The sequence below is a fragment of the Ambystoma mexicanum genome, chromosome 10 (genome assembly GCF_040938575.1).
Source record: "Ambystoma mexicanum isolate Mex_15411 chromosome 10, UKY_AmexF1_1, whole genome shotgun sequence".
Lineage (NCBI taxonomy): Eukaryota > Metazoa > Chordata > Amphibia > Caudata > Ambystomatidae > Ambystoma > Ambystoma mexicanum.
The window spans coordinates 1561676726-1561701321 of NC_090932.1; the positions used below are offsets into that span (position 1 = coordinate 1561676726).

The 24596-nt window shown below is 45.9% G+C and overlaps 1 protein-coding gene across 3 annotated transcripts in view; it reads left to right on the plus strand.

The window, feature by feature from the left end:
- Positions 1–24596, plus strand: part of SPECC1L (sperm antigen with calponin homology and coiled-coil domains 1 like) — a 909747-nt gene that overhangs the window by 245230 nt on the left and 639921 nt on the right. For all 3 annotated transcript variants that reach the window (XM_069619860.1, XM_069619861.1, XM_069619859.1), the window contains 3 exons: positions 5893–6037; positions 8503–10130; positions 12812–13019. In XM_069619860.1, the coding sequence (XP_069475961.1) occupies positions 5893–6037; positions 8503–10130; positions 12812–13019 (1981 nt within the window). The remainder of the gene's footprint in view (positions 1–5892; positions 6038–8502; positions 10131–12811; positions 13020–24596) is intronic.

A 24596-nucleotide genomic window follows, 5' to 3' on the forward strand; every position in this document is an offset into this window, starting at 1 on the left:
CTCTCTGGACTTGCACTGCCTTCCTCCAGGCAGCACACCTTCCATGACTCCTCTCTTCAACAATCTTCCCTTGTATCAAGGGAGTAAGCTTGTCGCATACGTCTGCTTCCTCCAGGCACAAGACCAGGGGCGTTGCTAGGGGGGGGCTAAGGGGGCTATAGCCCCTGATCTTTTGGTTGTAGCCCCGGATAGAATCTCAGGAGCTACAGCCAAAAGACCAGCTAGCCCCCAGTGCCAACAGTTCCGACATCAGCTTAGCCCCGGGTGTTTTCCAGACCTAGCAACTCCCCTGCACAAGACACTCAATAAACGTTCTCACGCCCCTTTATACCTATAATTCTGTGGAGTGCTTTCTAATGCTAACACTGATCGGTTATTCCCTTTTTTATTCTTGTTCCTCTAAGTTTTTTCTTATTCTGCTAGCAGTCTTCATTTCCCTTGCCAGTTTTATGTTGGTCAAATTCACGGATTGGTTTATTGTGTAATGGCTCCTATTAGGTTTAATTACTTTTATCATGTTTTGCGCTCTGTGCTGTTCCCTGGTCTCCTCCATCTGGTGCATTGGTCTTTCGCTGCGGGGGTGCATGCTCCTGTTGTCGATTGGGTGACCAAAGGATCCTTCCCATACCGCCTTTGGTGAAGCTGAGCAATGACACGTGACAGACTTTTGGTGGTCGAATAGTTGGGATGTATTAGTAACTTCAAGATTTGCAGGTTGGGGTCAATGCTTATAGGTTCTAGGGGAAGAATTATAAATAATGATAGTCCAAAGCTAAGGGCATAGAACAATTAGCAAGGGTTTTCAAAGGTGCCTAACAGTTTAGATGGTTTTAATCCCGAGAAACAGAACATCTGTAACATACTCCAACAAGTGCTTGTCTCACCATGACACACCCTAGTCTACAAGGTGTGAAGTCTCAGAATTGATGGCCAAGGTACATATTCAGTATCTAACCTTAAGAAGGTTTGGCTTCCTGGCTTCCCGACCTACTTGCACAAAAGTTCCAAGGGTTTGGTCGAAAGCAAAAGTTCACAAACTCAATCTTCAGAAGTTCAAGTATTGTAATCCAGCAAAACAGAATTACTGATCTGGGGTGGTTCTTGCAAAAGTTACTCAGTCTGGTCTCCTCTTCAGGCCTCACTTCTTTCAACATGCACCTCAAGGTCCCAGGTTTCAGACTTCATGGAATTCTGTCTGTCAGGCTTTCACTCAGCCTGGCAACACTCTGTTGTATCTTTTCTCTGCCGTCTTTGGGTTTAACTAGTGAGGTTAGTCAGCTATGCAATAGTCCCCCTAGCGGTGACGGTAAGTGGGACCTCATAGGAACAGACTCCCCCTTAGGGAAATGGACTCCAGTTCCGTAGAGGAACTCTCTAAAGCCCCTTTCTCTAACACCATGATAAGACCAAGCCAGATCACTGTGTGTTACTGTCATACAGTATTCGAGTTTCTTCTTGGAAAAACAACCCTTCATGAATACTATGAAAAAGAAATGATTGCTCCCAATGCTGTAATGAAGAAGAGTGAACTGAGGGTGCAGAACATTTATCAGACAGAAATGAGGGACTATAACCCTCCACTGGGGAGAACCGAGCAACCTGTTATAAAAATTGAAGAAGGGACTCCTCTTAGCATCAGACCGGAAAGATGCCCAGAGCTTCACACAAGTCAAGTCGTGGCTAGACTGCGGGAGCGCACAAGCCTCCGTCGGGTGGAAGAATGTGTTTCTGGCCAGAGCTCGAAGAAGACCGAGGTTGACAAACAGAGGGGAAGGACACCCCACGAATAGAAGCAGGCAAGAGTGGTGGCGTGACCTTGGAGCGGGGGACTACTTCGTCCAACAACTAGGCAGAGACATTTGAAGTCTGGAAACAGCAGAAAGAAACAGAACACTTATGGAACGAGAAATCAAGTCTCTGGACGTCATGTGAAATCCTGTTCCTGAAAACAGGCTGGCGACACCAACCCCTGTAAAAAAAGGTAACTGGGGTGGCAGGAGACCAGGGAGGGATCATGGCAACCGAGAGTGCTGTCATCTTACGCGTTGCAGTACTTAGCCCAAAGTTAACAAGGGGAACAAATGCTCTGGGACTTAGCCTACTCGTCCCAGTAGTCAGACCGAAGTTAAGAAGAGCACAAATACTCTGGGACTCTGTCTACTCATCTCAGAGGTGGCTTGAGAATGGAAAGGCCGAAAAGAAGGCATTGAGTCTGAAGAAGAGATATATGAGAATACTCATTGTCTGATAGACAAAGAATTGAAGAAACAAGAGTAACATTAAGAGCAAGAAGAATACAAAGAGGGTTATATTCTCCCAGTTGGAACAAGGAAGAGTAGGACTTCCAGAGACACTGAAGAGCTACTTTTGCACAGCATACCTAAAACTCTCAAGCCTAAAGAGGAAAGGCATAACGGGAATGCAAGAAGGGGAAAGAGACTGGGAAAAGTCCCCTACAGGAAATACATCAGTTACTTAATGATATCGCTCAACAATATCTGAGGATTGCATTTTAAAACCAATGGTGAACATCTAGGAAAAGGGAGTAATTCCCCTAGAATTTTGTAAGCTGAAGAAGCCTTTCCAGGAGAAGGGATTCATTCTCCTGGCTTTTTTTTTCTTCTTGGTTGTAGGGACAGAATAGCTAGAGTTAGATGGAGGACAGACTATTTCCGTTCAAACTTCACTACAGATGACCAGCACCTTAGTTAGTTTGGTTAGGTAAGGAGCCTCGTAGGTTAGGGATAGTAAGGAATTTTTCATATAATTTAAATAAAGAAGCTTAAAATAAAAAAAAATGGGTCAGCCTCCTCCTGACTTAACACAAAGGAGAACCACCCCCTCTGAGACTGGGGAGGTGAGCCCACTACGCAATTCCTTCACTAGGGGATAGGGCCAGTGGAATCCTACTGGGGGGGACTCTCCTTCCCCGCTGGGGACATGGAATCCCCGAGTAAGGATTTAATTCCACCTCCTGTCACTGTAAAGTCCCAAGTGCTTGTTGGTTATATGGGAGCTGAACAGGGCAATCCTGTAGATGGCCCTTTTAAAATGGATGGCTTGGTTTCTGAACTTGGTATTTGTTGCCACCTCTTTGTGAAAACGAGACCCAATGGAATCTCCCCTTCTGTTCCAGGGAGTGACCTAAATACGCCTGGGCAACAACAGAATCAGTCGGAGAGCAAGAAACGCCAGCTTGTGCAGCCAAGTGAGGAGGGAGTGTCTCCTTCACAGGAGGAGTAGAACCGGAGAGTCCTGCAGCCAGCGTGGTGGGTGGGAACCCCAGGCAGCCCACGAACGATGCTGCTTTGATGAAGGCCTGGACAACGAACTTGGAGCCGCTGCGGAAGGCTGGAAAGCCAAACCGGAAGAAATTGGTTGTCCTGCCTTTCTGATGCTCAAGTCCCAGAGAGGAAGAAGGGTACGCAAGGTGGGTCAACCGTGCAGACCAGAGCCAGGTCAAGAGCACGGAACCCGCTGGCCAGAGAGGCTGCTTCCACTGGTGAGCACTGCTGCTGGACAGAGGGTGTATGGCACCATAGGAGGAGTGAGTGGAGGGCGGTGAAGCCACAACCAAGCCCACGCTGGGCTGACAATCCGCCTACCCCACGAGAGGGGGAAAGAACTAGGAACCAAAGCCAGGTTGAGCAGACTCGCAGCCCACACTAAACTGAGAATTTGCGACCCCACAAGAGCGGAAAAGAACAGACAACAAAAGCAGGGTTGAGAGGAGCCATGGCCTCTCTGGGCTGGCAATCTGCATATCCCACGAGAAGGAGAACAAACTGAGTAGCAAGACAGGGCTGAGTGGACCCGTAGCCCACGCCGGTCTAAGAATTTGCTTACCCCACATGAAGTGGAACAAACTGAGAAACAAGATGAGGTGTAGCGCATTCGTGGCCCATGCTGGGCTGCGAATTTCCTACCCCACGTGCGTGGAAAAGAAACTAGAAGAAAAGCTGGGCTGAACCGACTCGTAGCCCGCGCTGAGCTAAGAATTTGTATACCCCGGGAGGGGGTGAAGAAACAGAATAGAGTGGAAATACCTCACAAGGAAGTGAGGGTCTTAGGGAGAGAAGTGGGTGGAAGGGTGGTTGGCAGGTGAGGGGGCAGGACGGGACGGAATGAGAGAGGGGTTGGTGAGAAGAGGAGTGAATTTTATTTTTTTGTGAATACCGACCAACCAAGTTCTGGAGAACCTGTTACGTCAAACAAGAAGATTACATCCCGAGAGACGAGATAAAATCAGAGCTGTTTGAACTGCCTGATGAGGATGCCATTTTAACCAAAAGCAAAATGCTTTGTGTGAACTACTAGAACAGACCAAGCCCTTGAAAAGACTTAACTCTTTGGTGGGTCTCAGATAACCAGCCACTACTACTTCCTAAGGGAATTACCTGTCGGCATTGTCCATCAAACCTTTCCAAGGCAGACCCTTCACCAAAGCTCAATTTCTCTGTTATTGGCAACTGCATGAATTAAGGCAAGGGGAGTAAATCCTAGCCTAAATGAAGTCTGATTGTGTCTTTTTCTTTTGATAGACAGGGCAGATGTTGGAATAGCTTAGGGTTTGACGGAGGACAGAGTTTTCTTTGTAGAACGTCCTGACAAGCACTCGTTTGTTGTGGAATAGGTAACCCATCTTGGACGTAGAGTTTAGAGGAGCCATTATTTATTTTTAATAAAATATGCTGTCCAAACATGTCCTCTTGTCAGTCTCCTATATCGGACTAGCCACAATGCAGAGCAGATCTCTCCAGGGGTTTCGCAGGATGCACAGTCTGTCTTTCCTAGACATAGGCTTCCTCTCTATACACTAAAAGTCCCTCCAGGACCTGATTTAGCATTCACGACAGTTCCATCCTGGACATTGGGTTTCTTAGAATCCACAAAGGGTCCCTCCTGCACCTTTCCGTTTTTGAGAAGCAGCGGAGTGCTAGGTGCCATCATATCCAAGACCAAGAGTGATCTATTGTGCACCATCATATCCAGAGGCACCTGGCAACATCAGGGTCGGACTAATGACGGCAGAACCCAACAGGGAATGAGAACATTCAGAAGAGGAAAGGCCAATTGAATGCCAGGAAGAGAAAAGGGAGAGGGCATAGACGTCCTCTACAATACAGGCTTTGGGGTAGAAAGGTGTTTGGCATTTGGGAGCCAGCTAGCGAGCGTATTGTTATTGGTCAGCCGGCTTACAACTCTTAAACTGAAACCAGGCTGCTCCTTTTAAACCTTGAACCTGTGAAGAGGCTGGACATGGATGTAAGGTTTCAGATTCTCGCTAAAAGCCCTGATCCTTTGTAGAGGCTGAAACAAACCTAGAGATTGTCAACAATGCCTTTTAGTATCTTAGGATGCACTTGAAAGTCGTCCTTGTGATATCCAAGTGGTCTCTTCTGTAATTGTGGGTTAGGTGTGTCTCTGTGGGTGGGTGGGTTGGTGGTGAGAGGAGATAAGATGTTAAGTATGGTTTGCAACAGAGTTGATCATTGAGGAAGCCCACCATCTAAACTGAAACAAAAGGGAATGGGGTCAAGTTTACATTCATGGCTGCATTTAGAGAAAACAAAGTGGATCTTCTTAGCGCCACACAATTTATGCAGGATTCTTGTTTGTTTTCAATACTAGTGTTTGCAAAATGGTTCGTTCCAGGTTTCCTTGCTTTGCATATTTCTTCTACTTGAGTCCTGAATCAGAACATTTTCTGAGTATATTGAACATTTGGCATCCACATAGATGTGTATTTATAATATGACATATACAAAGGATGGGAATCTATAACAGCTATTGAACTGCAAAAATATGGTTGCATGTAAATAACCTCTTTCTTCTACTGTTTTCTTTGAACCACAGTATATAGTCGGTCTGTAACAATTTCTCTTTTTTCAGGCGAAAAGCAATGACGATCTCTTAGCTGGGATGGCTGGCGGGCTAACAGTGACCAACGGGGTCAAGGGAAAGAAGAGCACTGGCACATCCTCAGTGTCCACAGGCACCATGACCACCCAGGAGGGCAAAACCAAGAACAGCACAGGTACAACATGGGCACAGTGGAAAGAGGGATATCAGTTGGCACTGTTCCATGCTATATGAAAGGGCAAAACCAAGAACCATGTAAGTGGAGCATCAGAGATGAGGACACTTGGGGTTGATACCATGACCAAACTAGAGGACACACAAGACAGTATCTAGACGGTCATTATATCAACCGGAAACAACTTAATTGGGGAAACACTACCTTTTTTTCTTCCACTATGCAGCACTTTATCTACATATTCTAGGACTGGAGTTTATTTACTTTAGTATACCACTTCTAGAACAGGGCGCTCTTGGCACTATAGACAGATTCCAGATTTATATTGTTACCCAAAGTGCTTGCACTCATTTTATCAACCGTGGAAGAATGAAAGGCCAAGTGAAGGTGCTGGGATTCCAACCAGTGATCATGAGGTCAAATGCGGGCCTTGGTAGAGGATGCATTAGCCCACTGAGCTACAAATCTAGCTTATGGAAGATCTCAAAAGGGGAACGAGCCATTGTATCACAAACACATGAATGTGAAAAGCAGAGAATAGCATGCGCACTAGATGGGAGTCGGGCATTGGTCTATTGCCAAACATTGAAGAAGCATAGCCAAGATCTACACAGGTAACATATAGGTAAAAAGGGCTGTTAATGTGAGGGGGACTTCTAGATTGATCAAACAAATGGGCACAACCATGACAGTACAGGTACAGCATGTAGCTGCAGTTGACGGGCTAATATCATGACCATATGAGTGGGAAAATCTGAGGACCGCACAGATATTGAAAGTATGGTTCTAGAAGGTACAGTGTGCTATGAGCGCCTGCAAGGACAAAGCCGAGAACGTCACGGTACAATATGAGTTTTGGGGGCAGTGTTCTATGAGCACCCTGGTGGGCATAACTAAGAACCTAATTAGTTTGGCATGGTGGAAAGGATTAAGGTATATGGTGTACTTGATACCATGAAAACAAAACCAAGAATATCCCACATTAAGCAAAAGAGACAGCATTTGGGGGGAGAGTGGGGTAATTTTGGTATGGAACAGGCTTCCACGACCACCTGAGTCTGTTTAACCAAGCGCAGCATGATGCAAAGGAGACCAGTGGCAGCGGCCAGGTTACCAGGGTAGGATTGTGCCACATTCCCCTTAGGAAAGCAAAGTGGAGAGCAGCGCAAGTATATCATGTGGGAGGTGGGTTATGGGTGCTGGGGTGATGGCAGTTTGCACTGCCCACATGGGAGCCAAAATGGGAAACTGCAAAGTTATAGCATGGTAGATGGAGGTGGTTTGGGTAATGTGTGCATCACTGCACAAGATGATTGCGATTCTAAGAAATTGGGCAAGGGGGTAGACTGTATCATGGCCCTCCACCCCTCCCCCCCAACCTCATTGCTAGGAGGATAGCTTGGGGGAAACACTCTCGCCTTTGAAGCAAGACGACACAGTGCAGCACAGGTTTGATCCCAGGGTCCGTGATTAGAAACCTCTGGGTATTAAGCACGTTATAAATAACCAATTACAATTACTCCTAATGCTAGAACAGTATACCAGTAACCCTCCAACAAAGCCAGTCCAAGAGCAGCTTAGCTACAGCTTTGTCCATTGCAGATAAGGTACAATAGTAGTACTGAGAAGAGCTGTAAACCTTCTGTTGAGTGATTGTGAGTAGAATCATTCAAGTGTCTTTTAGTTGCTATATTCAGCTGAGGAACCAAACTCCAGCTGCACTTTTGCTAAAGATCATGCTTTTTCTTTATTGGTAGTAGATAATGACATGGACAGTTCACAGTGCACTCTGGATTGGTGGACTTTGGACAGCCCAGATATAATGGGAGTCCTGGTCATTATCATGGTTTATTTTGATTTAAATCTTAAAACTGTCGAAGCAACGTATATAATGACGTTTATATGAAATCTTTTCTGGGGAGACACCTATTCCATACCATCCATATGTATAAGTAGAGTACTTTTTAAAGAACCTCAGTTTAATAAGTTTACCTCTTCAGGTAACTTGCAATGCACTAAATGTATTCAAACTCTTACGAAGGCTTGTGTATGTTAAGCTTCCTAATTTACATTCTCTGTCCTCAAAATATATAAAATTAACATGCACGCTAAACTCAGGGAAGACTCTTATTCTCTTACATATAGTTTGACACATTGCATTATCGAAATCTCTGGAATCTGGGCCAGTTTTCCACATGCTGGTTTGTTTCAGAAATCTAGTTTAAATTGGTGTTTACCACCATGTGATGGTAAACAAATCTCTGTCTCTTCAAATACACTTTAGTTTGAGATTATTTAAGTGGAGATCCCCCAGACACTGTCCTTCCTTATGAAATTGTAACTGTTCTTCTCCATAAAGTTTGAGACACAATGCAGCATCAATTAACCAATGTGCAATGTATCTTTGCAAAAATTAAAAAAACATTGGCCACTACCTAAATGGTTTCTTGTGCTTCTCTTTCCAGGTACGAACACAGCCAAGCGTAGCACGTCTTCGGGGACCAAAGAATCCAGCTCCTCCAAGGAAAGGTTACGTGATCGTTCTCGCCTAAATCCAAGCAAAAAGCTTTCATCCATGGGCCAAGGTGGCGTAGACGCTGCAGTAACCAAACGCTCCCGCAGCCGCACAGAATCAGACATCCGCATGAGCAAGTCAAAGTCTGATAACCAGATCAATGACAAGGCGGCTCTGGAAGCAAAAGTGAAGGACTTGCTGACACTAGCCAACACAAAGGATGTGGAGATCCTTCACCTGCGGAACGAGCTCAGGGACATGCGGACACAGTTGGGTTTGCACGACGATCACTCTGACAGTGAGGAGAAATCTGAGGAGAAGGAGGTTGTTGTGGTGCATGAGCCCACGGACGTGGAGTCTATGTTGTTGTTACTTCAAGAGCAAAACAATGCGATCCGGGAAGAGCTAAACCAGCTCAAAAATGAGAACCGAATGCTGAAGGACCGGTTAAATGCGCTGGGGTTTTCCTTGGAGCAGAGGATGGACAGCACAGAAAAGCTCTTTGGCTATCATTGTTTGAGCCCTGACATGGCAGCTGGTAGTCATAGTGATGGTGGTGGGACCCTTGCTTCCTCAGTGGAAGGTTCAACTCCAGGATCAATGGAGGACTTGCTGAGTCAGGATGAAAACACCTTGATGGATAACCAGCACAGCAATTCGATGGACAATTTGGATAGTGAGTGCAGTGAGGTCTACCAGCCCCTCACCTCCAGTGATGATGCTCTGGATGCCCCCTCGTCGTCTTCCGAATCTGAAGGCTTACCGAGCATGGAACGCTCTCGAAAGGGTAGCAGCGGCAATGTCAGTGAGGTTTCTGTAGCATGCCTGACCGAGCGCATCCACCAGATGGAGGAGAACCAGCACAGCACGGCTGAAGAGCTCCAAGCCACCTTGCAGGAGCTGGCCGACCTGCAGCAGATCACCCAGGAGCTGAACAGTGAGAATGAGAGGTACGGCGAAGAGAAGGTCATCCTCATGGACTCGCTGTGCCAGCAGAGCGACAAGATAGAGCACTACAGTCGGCAAATTGAGTACTTCCGTTCACTGCTGGATGAGCATCATATCTCTTATGTAGTGGATGAGGATGTTAAAAGTGGGCGATATATGGACATGGAGCAGCGCTACACAGATCTTTCTGAGAATGCACGGTTTGACCGGGAGCAGCTACTTGGCGTCCAGCAGCACCTGAGCAACACCCTGAAGATGGCAGAGCAGGACAACAAGGAAGCCCAAGATGTGATTAGTGCACTGAAGGAGCGCAACCATCACATGGAGCGCATCCTGGAATCTGAGCAGATCAGCAAGTCTGCTCTGGCAGCCACTTTGGAGGAGTACAAAGCCACTTTGGCCAGTGACCAGATAGAGTTGAACCGGCTGAAGGCCCACCTGGAACAGGAAAAGCAGAAGGTGGCTGAGCTGTACTCTATCCACAACTCTGGGGACAAGTCGGACATTCAGGACCTTCTTGAGAGTGTCCGTATGGATAAGGAGAAAGCAGAAGTATTGGTCGGAAACCTTCAGGAGGAGCTTGCTCACACTCACAATGATGCCAACCGGTTGCAGGACACAATAGTCAAGGTAAAGCATCCTGCTGTAATCCATCCATAAAATGTGCCTGAATGATTTGTCTTACTCCTCTGTGATCCCTGAAATTAGAGAATCCTTAAACAAAAACCAACAATGGGTTTGTGATCCACAATTGATAGCAATTGGGTTTAATCCCCAAGCGCCAGGGTACGGGTAGTATAGCTCTGTGGCAATGCGCTCGTCTTGGAAGAAAGACAACGCAGAGCAACACAGGTTTCAATCCCCCTGTTCGCACTTAGAAACTTCCTCGTTATTAAGCGTGTTATAAAAAAATCAATTACAATGATCTATAATTATATAAAGCACCTGGTGACTGCTTCTTCAAGTTGTCCGAGACCCATGCAGGTTTAGGTTGCTATTTTCTTTTCTTCAACTCATCCACAGTATACACAGTGTCTTTGAATGTTATTTGCTGTTGCAAGCCTACTCCTTACACCCATTTGTGTATCCCCCATGTCACGCCCACTTCTAACCATGCCTAAGGTGTGCCCTGCCATTCTTTATGATGGCTCCTTTTAACCACAAGGGGTGCTGTTTCAACATTCTTCTCAGGAGCGCAGGTAGGATCCCACCACCACCTGCGGCTCTCCAGATGTTTTGAACTAACTCTCATGAATCCTAGCCATTTACTAAGGCTGGTGGGTGATATAGTCCAAAATATCTGGAGAGGCAAAGGTTGTAGACCCCCTGTTCTAAGTACAGGACAGGTGGCTGGAGAGAAGCAGACTGGGGAGTTCTATTTCCTATGCCAAGTTTGCGCTAGGTCTGCCTTCCCGAGCAGAGCCTGTATGAGCATTGGGTAGCATCTGAAAGCATTTTGGAATTATCCATAAATCCTTGGTGCCATGGAACTCTCCATTTGGACTTCACAGGCCTGCAGCACCTGGACATCATTTCTTCCAAGTTGGGTTTCTTTGTAGATATCTGGTCACATCAAAACAACACCTTGATTCAAAGCCGGGTCTGCTGGATAATGTCTGGCATAACGGTTGCTAAATCAACAACAATTGGTCTTTGTGCCTGCTTTGCATTTGCAATGGCTCCATTAATTTTGGAAGAATGACTTTAGGTATACAAATCCTGCTTATGTGCTATATTTTTGGACAGCAACTTTAAAAGTCATGTAAAACACTACATTGAATTAGATATGAACGAAATAGACTAGTGATTTGAGGACAGTAAGATGTTCTAGGTGAGCTGAGCTGATAACTTTAACGTTTCTATATCGAGCATCTACTGCTTTGTAAACTCTGGCCTCACCTCCTCCTCATCCCTCCTCAGTGGAAGAAAGGACCAACTTTCAGATCTTAGAGTGATGTCTGTGGGATTTTCTTGAACACCAACACCTCCTTACCAACTCTTCATTTCCCTACCACTCTTCCATCAGTGCCCAGTATTTAGTGCAGACTAAATGTAGCTGAATTCTTAAGATCTGCTTTGGGCCCCCAACACAAGCATTCTTTGGGATGATTTGGTACCTTACCAAGGCTTTATCTGTTGTAGGAGGGATTGTAGCGATAGTTGGCTGCTCTAAATAGAGGCACCACCCCCTAATAGTGCTGCCCTAGTTGAGTATCCTCACACTGTCAACTAATCCTAATGTGAACTAAAACTAATGAGGCTATATCGGGGGAAACTTGCTTGCCTTGGAAGTAAGACACTAAGGGCCACATTACACGGTAGGCGGTGAACCATGGCGCTATTGGCGCCATGGCTCATGCCGGTAAAATACCGGCACCGCCTTGGTGGAAAGGGGATTTACCACCCCATTCCAAGGTTGGAGGGGCGGTAAATCCCCCTTCCACCATTGCCCTTCCCCATTCCCATTTCTGCCTCATAGGGCTCTATGGGAATGGGGAAGGCGCTAATTACGGCACTGCAATTTTGCGGTGCCGTAATTAGCTCCGAGGTCCCTTTGCGGGTTGGATTTTAACGCCTGCAAAAAGCAGGCGTTAAATCCCCCAACCCGCAAAGGGACCTCGTAGTAAGGCGGTAAGGATTTACCGGTACCAGTATTTTACCGTGTAATGAGGCCCTAAGAAGCATTGGTTCACTACCTGGACCCACACTTTTTTTTACCTCTGGCATGAAGTGCAACCCAAGTTAATGTAATGTAATTCAGCTAGAGAAAAGACAATGCAATGGGTAGTTCCTTTATTGGCCTGCTTTCACAACTGAATTGCAGTGGTTTTGGGGGGTAAATTGAAATGTTCGTAATGATGGATAATAATGGAAAGCAAAGTGTGTGTGTGTGTGTGCCTGTGTTGCTCAAGCCTAATTGGTGTCCTCAATGTCAAGAGGTTGCAGGATAAACAAGATTAGTGAATTGTGCTCAGGTTGCTTCAATTTGAAATATTAAGTTCCTGAGGGCCTCGGATCAAGACTCCTGTGCACCTCCAGTGATTCTTGGGGCAGATCCTTCATTTCACTTTCTAGACTCAAATGGGGATCAAGGCACCAGCCAGAGGCCCTCTTTATAAGGCTGCCATTTGGAAGCTCAAGTGATTGACTGTTGTGTAGCTGCCAGTTGGAAGGCAAACTGTGTTCATCTGCCTCTTCCTCACTCTTTACCTTTCTCCCTCTCTCACACACTGCCACTAGGCTTTATCATTCTATTTCCCCTTCCTCTCTCACACACACACACCATGTCTCACTTTCATCCTGATCCTCAGGTGGAAGACGAGTATGCAGCCTATCGCCAGGAAGCCAAGAAGCAGATTGAGGACCTGACGGTGGCCCTGGAGAAGGTGCGAGCAGAGTTGGAGGAAAAGGAGACTGAGCGAAGTGACATGAAGGAGACCATCTTTGAGTTGGAGGATGAGGTGGAACAGCACCGGGCTGTAAAGCTGCATGACAACCTCATCATCTCTGACCTTGAGAGTAAGTGCAGCACTTTTTTACTATGTAGGTCATAGTGTGCACATCCCCCTTGTTCCCTTACCAGCAACAGCATTTGAATAACTCTGCCATGGCTCTGAACGGTGCCAGTCATCAATGCGTATGTTGGCCAGAAGCGGCATATCAGTAGGATATGTAACCAAGGCTTTGGCATTGCCAGTAGCAGGATATCGCTGCCTAGGGCACTGGTCACGGTCAGCTTGTAAGTAGCTGTGTCTGTCTGGACCCTTGGAACTGCCTGTTCCGATATACCTTGACCAAAAACTCCAGCCTGGGCCAACGATGGGATCATATGGCTAAGACCCCTATCCATGGCTAGTAAGGAGGCAGGTAAGTTATGTTAAAGCATAATCATACCACGCACTATCCCTACCAGAGTGATCCCCTTGCGGATCTGAAAAGCAAGAGGGTAAGGTAGGTTAGTAGGACTGAGTGGGGAAAAAGCGCAAGAGCTGTGATGTGCTGTTGGCAGCTTCAGTTCGGTTTACAGTGTTCGGTGATTTATTTTCAGTCGGTGTTGCAATGTGCTGTTGTGCGAGGATGTGTGTGGTTAGGTTTGTTGTTCTGGTGTAGTGAAGTGCTTGTGCTTTGTTGTGCAATATAGGTCTGGTTGTGTTATGTTTAGAATTTGAGAGGTTGTTAGGGAGATGTATCATTTGTATGCTTGTAGCAACCAGTCCCAAGACGAACTTTAATTTGTGCCACCTCCTGAGGTCTTGTGAGTTTCCAGAGATGCAGAATCCCAATACTAGAAGGCCTGCTGCCCATTTTGAGTACATCATTGTGGAAAGGCCGAAGCTGTCCAAGTATTTGCTGAGCCCTCAAGGACACTCCAGAGACACAATCCAACTCGTCTAGACCCCCTCATCAGAGTATGGCTCTGGCTTTGAGGCACCCTGGGTCTGCAGCCAGGGTGAGTAAACCGATTGCGGACAAGATTGACTTAAGTCAATGACTTGTGGGGGCAAAAGGTTTGGTATGGAGTTCTTTTAAAAGGCTATATAGTAATTGGCATTTTGATCAGTCATTATTAATGTCATCCTTTGAGGACAGAACCTCGGATGACTTACCCACCCCCTAACTAGCTATAAATGGGGATCTCGGCAATAGGATCCCATTGCTAGCACCAGCTGGGGATCTTGATGAAGGTATATCGTGACCGGCAAATCCAAGGATCCAGACACAGCTAGTTCCCAGCGGACAGTGACCAGGGCCTAGGCAGTGGTATCCTGCTACTGGCAATGCCAAAGCCTTGGCTACATAACCTACTGATGGTACCTATGTGAGGGCCCTTAGCCTATTGCTAGTATTGGGTAAAGGATCTTCTATGGCCCCTACTTGGTGCGTGCAGCAGTCTGATGCCACAGAAGGTGACGATCTTAAGAGGGTATGGTATGAAGCATCATACAATCCCTGAATATGTGCGTATGCATCCCTGCCAATTTCTCCCCATCCTGTATGTCCCCCTTCTTTAGCACCCGTCTGCACTAATTGTCCTCTTGAAGTGCTCAGAGCATCTAAGATGTGTTTGGTGCTTGTTTTAGTCTGTAGGGAAGCTTGGTGGTGTGCCAAGATGCGTCCATTTCCCAGCTGGCTCCCTAATGAGGTTCTGCATGACATATGTAAGAAGGTTGAAGACTAGGCACCTGTTCAGGCACAGAAGGTGTCAAACTCGGATTACCTGACCTTTTTTATGCATGTAAAAATGGGGCAATATTGCTGCTTTTAAGGGTTTGGTTATACATGCTGTGCTTTAAAATTTCATTTTGAAGTAACATTCAAGCGCTTATTTCTTTGATTCTACACTTGATCACATTTCTGTTACATTTTTTGGATTGTTGATTTAATTTTTTGGGTTGTTTTGTGCGATTTTGGTAATCTTCAAGAATCTGAAGATAATTTTGTGAACTTTTCTGTGAAAAGGTGGGACTCTGCATTTCAGTGCTTTTTTCTGCACCTCCAAATTCCTTCCACTGCTTTTGAAGGGCTTTGCCGGGTCCTTTTCTATCTCCTTTCTACGACTCATCCTGTACTGCTTTAGGCCGCCAAGCTAAAGCATTCCCTTTGGCTTTAGCTAATGAATTTGCTTTAATCCCTTTATGACCTTTTGTTCAGAAGAGAACATGTGCAATAATATGCCTACACAAGAGTCTTGTACCATATGCCTGCTGTGATTAGACCTGTGTTGCTTAGATAGGAAGATATATAGTAGAGTCTTGCAACAGCAGTGACTTTAAAAAAAAAAAAAAAACTTTTTCTTTAAAATTACAACATGCAACAAAACAGATTAAGATGAAGCATGTCTCAGTGCACCCCTTTCTCAAGAATATATATCAACATCAATAACCAGAAACGTGTATCATCATCAATAACCATGATATTAACCACCAATAAGCTATCGCTGGAAAGGAAGGCTATTCCAGGGTTTGAGCTAAAATGCCAGATAATACACAAAAAGAAAAGCTGTACTAGGGGTGCGGGGGGACTCTGGCACAACATCACCAGAGATAATCTCTTCAAAGGTGGTTTGTTCCGATAAACCTGCGCTCAATACTCTGCAATGTGACAGTGATTGTAAAAAAAAAAACTGACCAAGAGCTTACTCTCTCATAAACAGTGGCTACTTTAATTGCTTATTACATATATTTTCATTGAATGAAACCAAGTGAGTCAATGAAATGTCCAACGCGTGTTTCGACCATGCAATGTCCTCTTCAGGGCTATTAAGGTCACAGAAAGCAATGTGCATCAATAAGCAAAAGTGTTCAATGTCACACAATTCCCAAATTGGATACAAAACAAAGAGCAGAGCAAAATAAAAAACAATACAATACAAATGGACAAGCGGATCAGATACGAAAAATAAAAGAATAAACACAAAATTACAAACATTTTAAGGGAAACGTTTTTAAAGAAAAGGGACACAAATCAAAAAGTGAATGTCTTGTTGAACAAAATCTCACATAAAGGTCTTACAAAAATCTTCCTTCTGTCCAAGTATTCCAATGTGCTGAATACTCGAGTTCTATTCAGCACATTGGTGAAGGTGCATAGAATAAGACCTGGGATGTGTATCTGGTTCCAAAAATTCTTTATGCATCAACCACATGGTATTGGCATACACAGTTTGTTACATATTAGTTAGATAGGGTCAGCAGTACAGGATTAGGACTGTGCATTTATGAATTGAATTGACCTATATATATATATATATATATATATATATATATATATATATATATATATATATATATATATATATATATCCATCCACATGTTTGTAAAATCTCACTGCTACCTACCCATAACAAATGGGATTTGTTCCCTTGGCTTTCGCCAATCTGTTAACAAACATACATAAATGTTATTAACTGTATTATTAATTTGTCAACATGCAATGTTAGGGTTGGGTCGAAGGTTTTAAGTGGGAATTTGTTTTTTGATATCCATTACACTCATAAAAGTGTTTCAATTATCAGTATAATTGAAAACAGATAAATATTTTTTTGTTGTGTTGTAGGACCCATGAGCCTACAGATAAATTCGTTTTTTATATTCAATTGTGTGCCGTCTAACAGATTCAGTTGAAGACTATCTTTGATGGCCAGGTATTAGTAAGAACCACGCCTTATTGAATCATCAATCTAAGTGGTTCATTTAGGGGACCCCCTCTGCATGTTAGAATAGGACCGTGGGTATTTTTGTGATGAGTGATCTGTGATGAATCCGATGGAACCCTCACTGTTTTCACAGGGGTGACCTCCTCCCATGTGGCAAGGCAGCCGCTACCTGATCCTGACCTTGGGGGCCGCTATATGAAGGAGGATCACATGGGAGGAGGTAACCTCCGGGAGGGAATGGTGATACCCACGGATGAGACATGGTATCCTCCTTTTCCCTTTCAGAATGAATCTCCCATACATCAGACCCTAGTTGCCTACTGTGATTCCTTCCTTGCTACTTCAAAAGAGAGGGGTGAATTTCTGTCAATCGAACCTCCAAACCCACCTTCAAGCATGTTAAAGCAATTCCTCCTATATCTTCATGCAAGTTAGCCAAGAGGAGCTACGATTCCCAGAAATGCCCTAACACTGCGACGAGGAAGAGGACTGGAGGAATGCACAGCAGAGGAGGTCGCAAGCACAGGCAACACTGTTGGGGGGCATGCACCTGTGCCAGGGACGTGTAAAACAAGATCATCCAAAGAAGTGGCAGACTGCTGGTGGGAGTGGAATGAAGACCCTTGTGTTACCCGAGGACCAAGAAGAGGACATTGGAGCCAACGGGCTCATACCTTGAGCAGGAGAAGTCTGCACAGAAAAGATTCCACACAGGAACGGCAGAAGCAGGTACAAGGCTCCTGGATGTTCGTCGGTGGAATGACGCAAGAAGAAACATACCTGAGACCCGCAAGGCGAGAAGGCCCACCTGGGAGCCTAGAAGTCGAACGCAGAACAGCGCAAAAGAGAGCGAAACCAGTGGCTGTCAATAGTGGGCTGCAAACAGACAAGGAAACGCCACGAAAAGCTAGCAAGTCCACGCTGGGACGAAGGGAACATCATGAGCGGTATTGGCGAACAGGCCGTGTGTTAAAATCTGAACAAACCAAGCAGAATAAAGAGAGGAAATCGTTTATTAAGATTGAAAGTAAGAAGTTAAAAGCATATTTTCCTCAGAAGGTAAATTTTACTGGACAATGTGATTCAACCCACAGTGCTAAGGTGGTGAATGATTGGAAGTGTCAGCAAAACACTAACCAGGCAATATACTATGGACTAAAGGAAATAGCCAAAAGGGCTAATGTGATGAAGTATCAACGGTGGAGTTGCAGAGACGGACAACTACAAGACACCCTGGCAGGAGAGTATACCTGCCACCTGCAAGTGTGTGAAAACAAGAAGCCCTGACAGGAGAATATACCAGGCAATTACAACTGTGTGAATATAGGGAACAGAGAAAATAATATACCGGGTATCTTGACAACCCAAAGGCCAAGGATAACTATATGATTCACTTCAGTAACATTTGGAGGAGAAGGTGGTTTAAGTGTTGCTGTTCAAAGAAACGCATGTTATAATAAATGTATTACAAACTAGCACTATCTTAATCTGTAAAATAAAGCATTTCTTCTGTGCGAGATTGTGCATTCCTGCCTGCGAGCTATAAAGACCTACTACAAAAAACCGAGACCACTGCAGTTTCCAATGGGAGCATAATCTTGAGAAAGCAGGACAGAGCACCAAATTCCGGGACAGTCCCGGAAAAACTGGGACGTCTGGTCACCGTAGGCCAACAACATAGCCTGCTTGCAGAGGGCATTATAAATATTCTTTCAGTCTCGTGATTAAAGCACTTGTGACTCCTTTAAGCACTAGACTGAAAGAAAATGCAAAGTGCCTTCTGTAGCAGGCTATGTTATTAGTTATTAGTGCGGGCCTGGGTGCTTTGAAAGTGGCAGTAAATAATATTTCTCCCCTCCATTTGGGCGGGTGAGATATTGTATACTTCCACTTTCTAAACAGCCAAGCCTACAGTAATAACATAGCCTGCTTGCGGAGGGCATTTCAAATATTCCTTTCTTCTTGCAAATCACGAGAAGGAAAGAATATTTGAAAGACGATCTGCCAGCATTCCATTTTACTGTGGGGCTGGGTACTAGCAAGTGGCTGGAATTAATATTTTCACACCCGAACGGGCAGGCGAAATATTTCTTCCTCGCCATGGCCACTTGCTAACACCCAGCCCCGCAGACAAGGGGCTCGCAGAAGGTCTGCACCCTCCTCCTCCCACCCCTCAGCACCCCAACATGACTCCTTACCTCGGATTGAAGCCTTGTCTGTGAGTGGAGCTGGGGTGCTCCTGCTGAAGTCTTCTCCGCGTTACTTCGCCGCCGCCCCCGGGCTGGGCTCATACATTGATGCAATGTATTTAGCCCAGCCCCGGAGCTTCTGTCTGCAAACTGTCAGTGCACTGAGCACAGAGTTTAAATAAAAAAGCACAGTAATCTGTGCCTTTTAAGCTCTGTGCTCGGTGCCATAAATCATATCGCAGTTTCTGCGACAAGATTCCAAAATTAAAACACAAACCAGCGATATCGTATCACAAATTGGGATGCGATACCGCTTATTTTATTCCTTGTCTCCAGAGCATGACTAAAGCATATATGGTTAATGGTAGCCCGCAAGGGGAGCCGGAACACATTCCATGCCTTTGCTGCCTCCACAGAGAAAGCACGGACACCAATACGCGAGAGTCTCACCCAAGGTATTTGAATCATCAAAGACGATTGAGAACGAAGAGCTCTGAAAGGAACATAAAGGGAACATTTGAATTGAAGATATTCAGCTCCACGTTCATAAAAAACTTCATGAACTATGCACAGGGACTTAAACAGCACACGCTTCTCAACAGGAAGCCAGTGGAGTTGACAGCGAAGGGGTGACGTGTGTGCCAAAAGGAGGTTGCCGTACCACACTGGTTGCTGACTTCTGTAACAGCTGGAGGGGGCAAAAAAGATAGGCAGGTTGAGCCAAATAAAGTGCATTACTGGAATCAATACCTCTCCGAACAAGAGCAGCTATCACAGGAGCATGATATTTGGAGGGGATAAATGGTAAAGCTTCATGAAGTATTTTAAGCTTAAAGTGGCCTGTTGCAAATATTGCCACAAGGAAGAGGACTCTTATTAAAATAGACTTTTTTTTTTCTTTTTTAAAAAGATTTTATTCAAACAACAACAAAAAAAACAACCCAAACCAAACTTACAGTGGATGCATAATTTGCTCACATGTACACATACATTATGTTCTCTCCCACTGTATTCCCCGTCTCTCCCCCCTCCCGAGCCTATTTTCCCACATTGTCAGTTTCCACCTCTTGCAGTAGAGACTCCTCTTCCGCTGCGCTTATTGAGTCACCATCATTTGATTCATCATACGAGGGCCCGAATTGTTCTGCTATTAGTTGCCTCCAACCCGACAGGGCTCCCGCTTCTCCCTCTAAATCCTCTTTACACGCTTCCTGCCATGCCACTGTTTCTGCCTCCACCCACTTCTGCAAGTCCCTCCACCATGTTTCCACTTTGGGCCCGTGACATGCTTTCCATACCATTGCAATCCTTCTCTTTGCCAGGACGTATCGTATGCTAGATCTTTTAATTTACTCACATGTTTGAGCTTACGCGGTCTGGGGAACCCTCCCAACAAACAGGCCCAGGCAGTATCCACCTTCATACATATCCCCTTATCTTCCATTTTCTGTGCTATGTTCCCCCAATATCTCGCTATCAGTGGGCATGCCCAGAACATATGCACCATCCCTGCATTTTCCTCATTACATTTTGGGCACACTTGGCTTCCGGCGTTTTTAAATTTAGCTATCTTTAGTGGCGTCGGGTATGCCCTGTGTGTTATGTACAACTGCATCTGCTGCAGCCTGGCATTTCTTGATACTTTTTTATGTAATCCTTGTGCCCTTTTCCCACATACCATCACTCATCGGGTCCCCCACTTCTTCTTCCAAGTCCAGTCTACCTCCTTGCCCACTTGGGTCATTATCATTTCATGCACTCTGGACGTTTTGTGCCCCCCTTCCGCCATGTCATATATCATATCCAGTGTAGCGTCCGGTTCCTCTGCCAGTTCCACCTCGGACCAGGTGTCTTTAATATGCTGCACCATCCAATGATACGTAATGTATTGCCCAGCACGCAACCCCGTTTGTTCCACCAGCTCCTCAAATTCTACTATCTTCCCCTCCTGCCATACATCCCCAATAGTTGCTATTCCCACTGGTTCCCAGTGCTTCCTAATCATTAACCTTAGTTGCTTTTCTGTTCCCACCACTGTTACCAGTGGGATCTGCGATGTGCACGGGGATTGCTTGTCCATCAACCGGCATACCCTTTGCCACATCCCCCACCCAAAACCCAACATCCTTGGACGACCTCCCAGCTCCCGTTTGGGCAGCCATATCCTCTCCTTCAGGAAATATGGGGCACAGTCCCCTTGATGCAGCCTATGTTCTAAGGTAGGCTCCTCAGAGAGCCATTTGGCTACATGTTGTAATTGGCTCGCTATATAATGGACTTCCCAGTTTGGTAATTTAATGCCTCGTTTCTCGTACGGATTTTGTAGTTTCCACAGGGCTACCCTGTTCCTCATCCCGTGCCATTTAAATTCCCTACATATGCTGTCCAGCCTGGTAAAGAATTTCCGAGGTATGGAGTACGGGATGTTCGCGAAGCAGTGCAACAATCTGGCCAATGCCACCATCTTGAGAATCGCTCCTCGCCCCATCATTGCCAAGGTGAGTTTCGCCCAGAACTTCATGCTATTCTCCAGTTTCTTAACCGTTCTCTCTGTGTTATGCTTGTGTTCAGCTTCTAGCGTATGGTATAGGTCTACCCCAAGATATCTGAAGGTTGTGACTTCCCACGGTATCTGTAAAACCGGCAGCTTCTCCACCGAGAGCCCTCTATATCTTCCGAGGGGAAACGCACAGGACTTACTGGGGTATACAGCTATACCTGATAGCTCTGCAAACCTCTCCATAACTTCCAGTATATATTGAAGGTTCTCTTCTGGGTACCGCAAATACAACAACATGTCATCTGCATATAATGAAATTAAATGCAATGTCTCCCCAACAACAATGCCTATTGCATCATATTGCTGCCTCAAATAAATCTCCAAAGGTTCCAACGCTAAGATATACAGCATGGGGGACCAAGGGCATCCCTGTCTGGTACCTCTACCAAGACGCCACCTCTCAGAGATCACCGTTCCTGTCTTCACTCTCGCTAGTGGTGCACTATATAATAGTTCTACCCAATGAAGATATCCTGGCCCTATACCGTAATTGGCTAGGGCCGCTTTTAACCAAGGCCACTTGACCGAGTCGAATGCCTTGATCGCGTCCAGTGATACTATCACCATCTCGCCTGTGTCCCCCGTCTGTGTGTTCGACCACTCGATGGAGTCACCTCAAATTATTCGAGATATTTCTATTCGGGACATATCCTGTCTGGTCAGGATGTATTAACTTATTGATAACCTTCTTTAGTCTTTTTGCCAGGACTGCTGTTAGGATCTTACTATCTTGGTTCAACATCGACAGGGGCCTATAGGATCCGCAGTCACTACCAGGCTTATTGGGCTTGGGAAGTGGTATTATAACCGCTTCGCGTAAAGATTCATACGCTTCATTAAGCATCTCCAGCAGCGGGGGGGAGTACCTCCGATTTATATGCCTTGTAAAATTCACTTGGGAGTACATCGACTCCCGGGGTTTTGCATGTGGGCAACTGCTTCACTACTTCCTCTAGTTCCTCTATGGTATCGGGGCATCTAGCTCCTCCCTCTCCTCTGCACTAATCTGGGGTAATCCAATATCTTCCAGAATGTCCCCTATCTCCCCTCTGTTACTCGCTGTCACATCCCCATACAGTAGTATTCTGCAAATTCCTGATTAACCCCCTCTTGCGTATCCACTATGTCGCCATTGTCTTTCACTATTGTTCTGATTGGGGGCCTAGGGGTCTCGTTTTTGTAGACCACGCTAGGACTCTCCCTGGTTTGTCTCCTTCAGCATGTTGTGTCTCTATGTACTTTTTAAAGTTGAGATTGCATAACCTCTCCCAAAGTCCTGCATGTTTCTGCTGCAGACCCAATGCCGCTTCTGTATCTCCCTTCGTGTTACTACCGTGTTCCAGTACCTTTTCTAGCTCCTTTTCGGAGTCCTGTAATTCAGCCAGGATCCCATTCTGAAGCCCATTTGACTTCGCCATGGCAATTCCCCTCACTACTACTTTAAATGCTTCCCAGAGCGTGCCCGCCGTCTTAACACTGCCAGTGTTTATTTCAAAGTAACTTCTTATTTCCTCTCGCATATCCTCCCTAAATACACTATCTTTAAGTGCCTCTGCACGCAATCGCCATGTGGATATCCTTCCCCTCGGGGGTCGGTATTGCCACGCTAGTATCAATGGCAAGTGCTCTGAGAGGACTCTGGCTTTATATTCCGCCTGCGGTATTTCGGTCATTAGTTCCTGCGTGACAAACACATAGTCTAGTCTAGTATATAGGCTCTGTGGGGCTGCATAGTGTGAATATTGTCTGTCCTGCGGGTGACTTGACCTCCATTCATCTATCATCCCAAAATCCACCAACAACGCATGCAGTGTCTTTGCAGCCGGGGTGGGTCTATCTACTTTAGCGTCTGATCTATCCAGGTTGGGGTTTAGTACACAATTGAAGTCTCCTCCTCACAATACCTCCCCCCTACACTACCACTGAGTTTACCATACAGGGTCTTGAGGTAGACGGCCATGTCCTGGTTCAGAGCATAAGTGTTTACAATGCAGATCTCTCTATTTTCCACCATCCCCTTAATAACCACCATCCTGCCATCTGCCTCAGCCACAGAGCTCAGCAGCTGGAACGGGACATGTGGGGCTACGCATGTGATTACCCCTCTTGCATAGGCAGAATATCCTGCCCCTACTACTGTCCCTCTCCACTTCTTTCGCATCACCTCCAGTTTCTCCTGCGTTAAATGAGTTTCTTGTAACAAAGCTATGTCCACTTTCTGTCTGTGCAGGTACATCATGACCTTGTTCCGTTTCAAATAACTATTGAGCCCCATAACGTTCCAAGTATTTAAGGTCTTCCATGGTTCATCTCGTTTTCCCGGGGCTGGAGGCTCACCCCATATCGCCTCCCCAACTACAACAAACCACTGCACACAACCCCTTCCCACCCCCCTCCCAACCCTACCCCAACAAATGCCCAGCTCCATCCCTGGATCTCAGGCTCTCCCGCTTTTGGGTCTACCCCGGATTCCCAGGCCAAGACCCCAGCAGGGTGTCACCGCACTAACAGCGACCTAACTAAACTCTAAATGGGGGTATGAAGATTGGCCCTGCAGGGCTCCCCAACAAGGCCATAGTGTTCATGAATCATGTTTTCCCTTCAGCCTGGCAATACCACTCCACGAGCTGCTTCAGCTATTATAATCAAGTCCCACGGTTTTAAGTCCTGACACCCCCCGTTGCCGCCCCCCATGCTCGTTACTTATCTTCTCCACTTCCTTCTCCCATCTGAACTTCCGACTCCTGGGGGCAGACCTGCGTGTCGAGCCACCCCATAGCATCTTCCGGAGTTTCAAAAAACAAAGTTCTGTGTTTGTGGAAAACTTTTAGCTTTTCCGGGTATAGCAACATGTATTTATGTCCCGCTTCTCACAGTCTTCTCTTGACAGCCCCAAAGTTCATTCGGATCCGCTGCACCATCAGGGTATAATCTGGATAAGCTGTTATGTTTGCCGTCCCTCTCTGTATTGTCCCACCTTTATGGAAGTGTTCCAGGATCCTTTCTCGGTCTCTGTAGTTAAGGATCTTGGCAATCACTGGCCTAGGTGGATTGCCTGGCGGTGGCTTCCTCATTAAGGCTCTATGCGCCCTTTCCACCGCGAACCCCTGAGACAGCACTCCTCCGGCAATCTCCTTTAACAACATATTTTGAACGAACTCCGTGGGGTTGTGGCCGCCTTCTCCTTCCG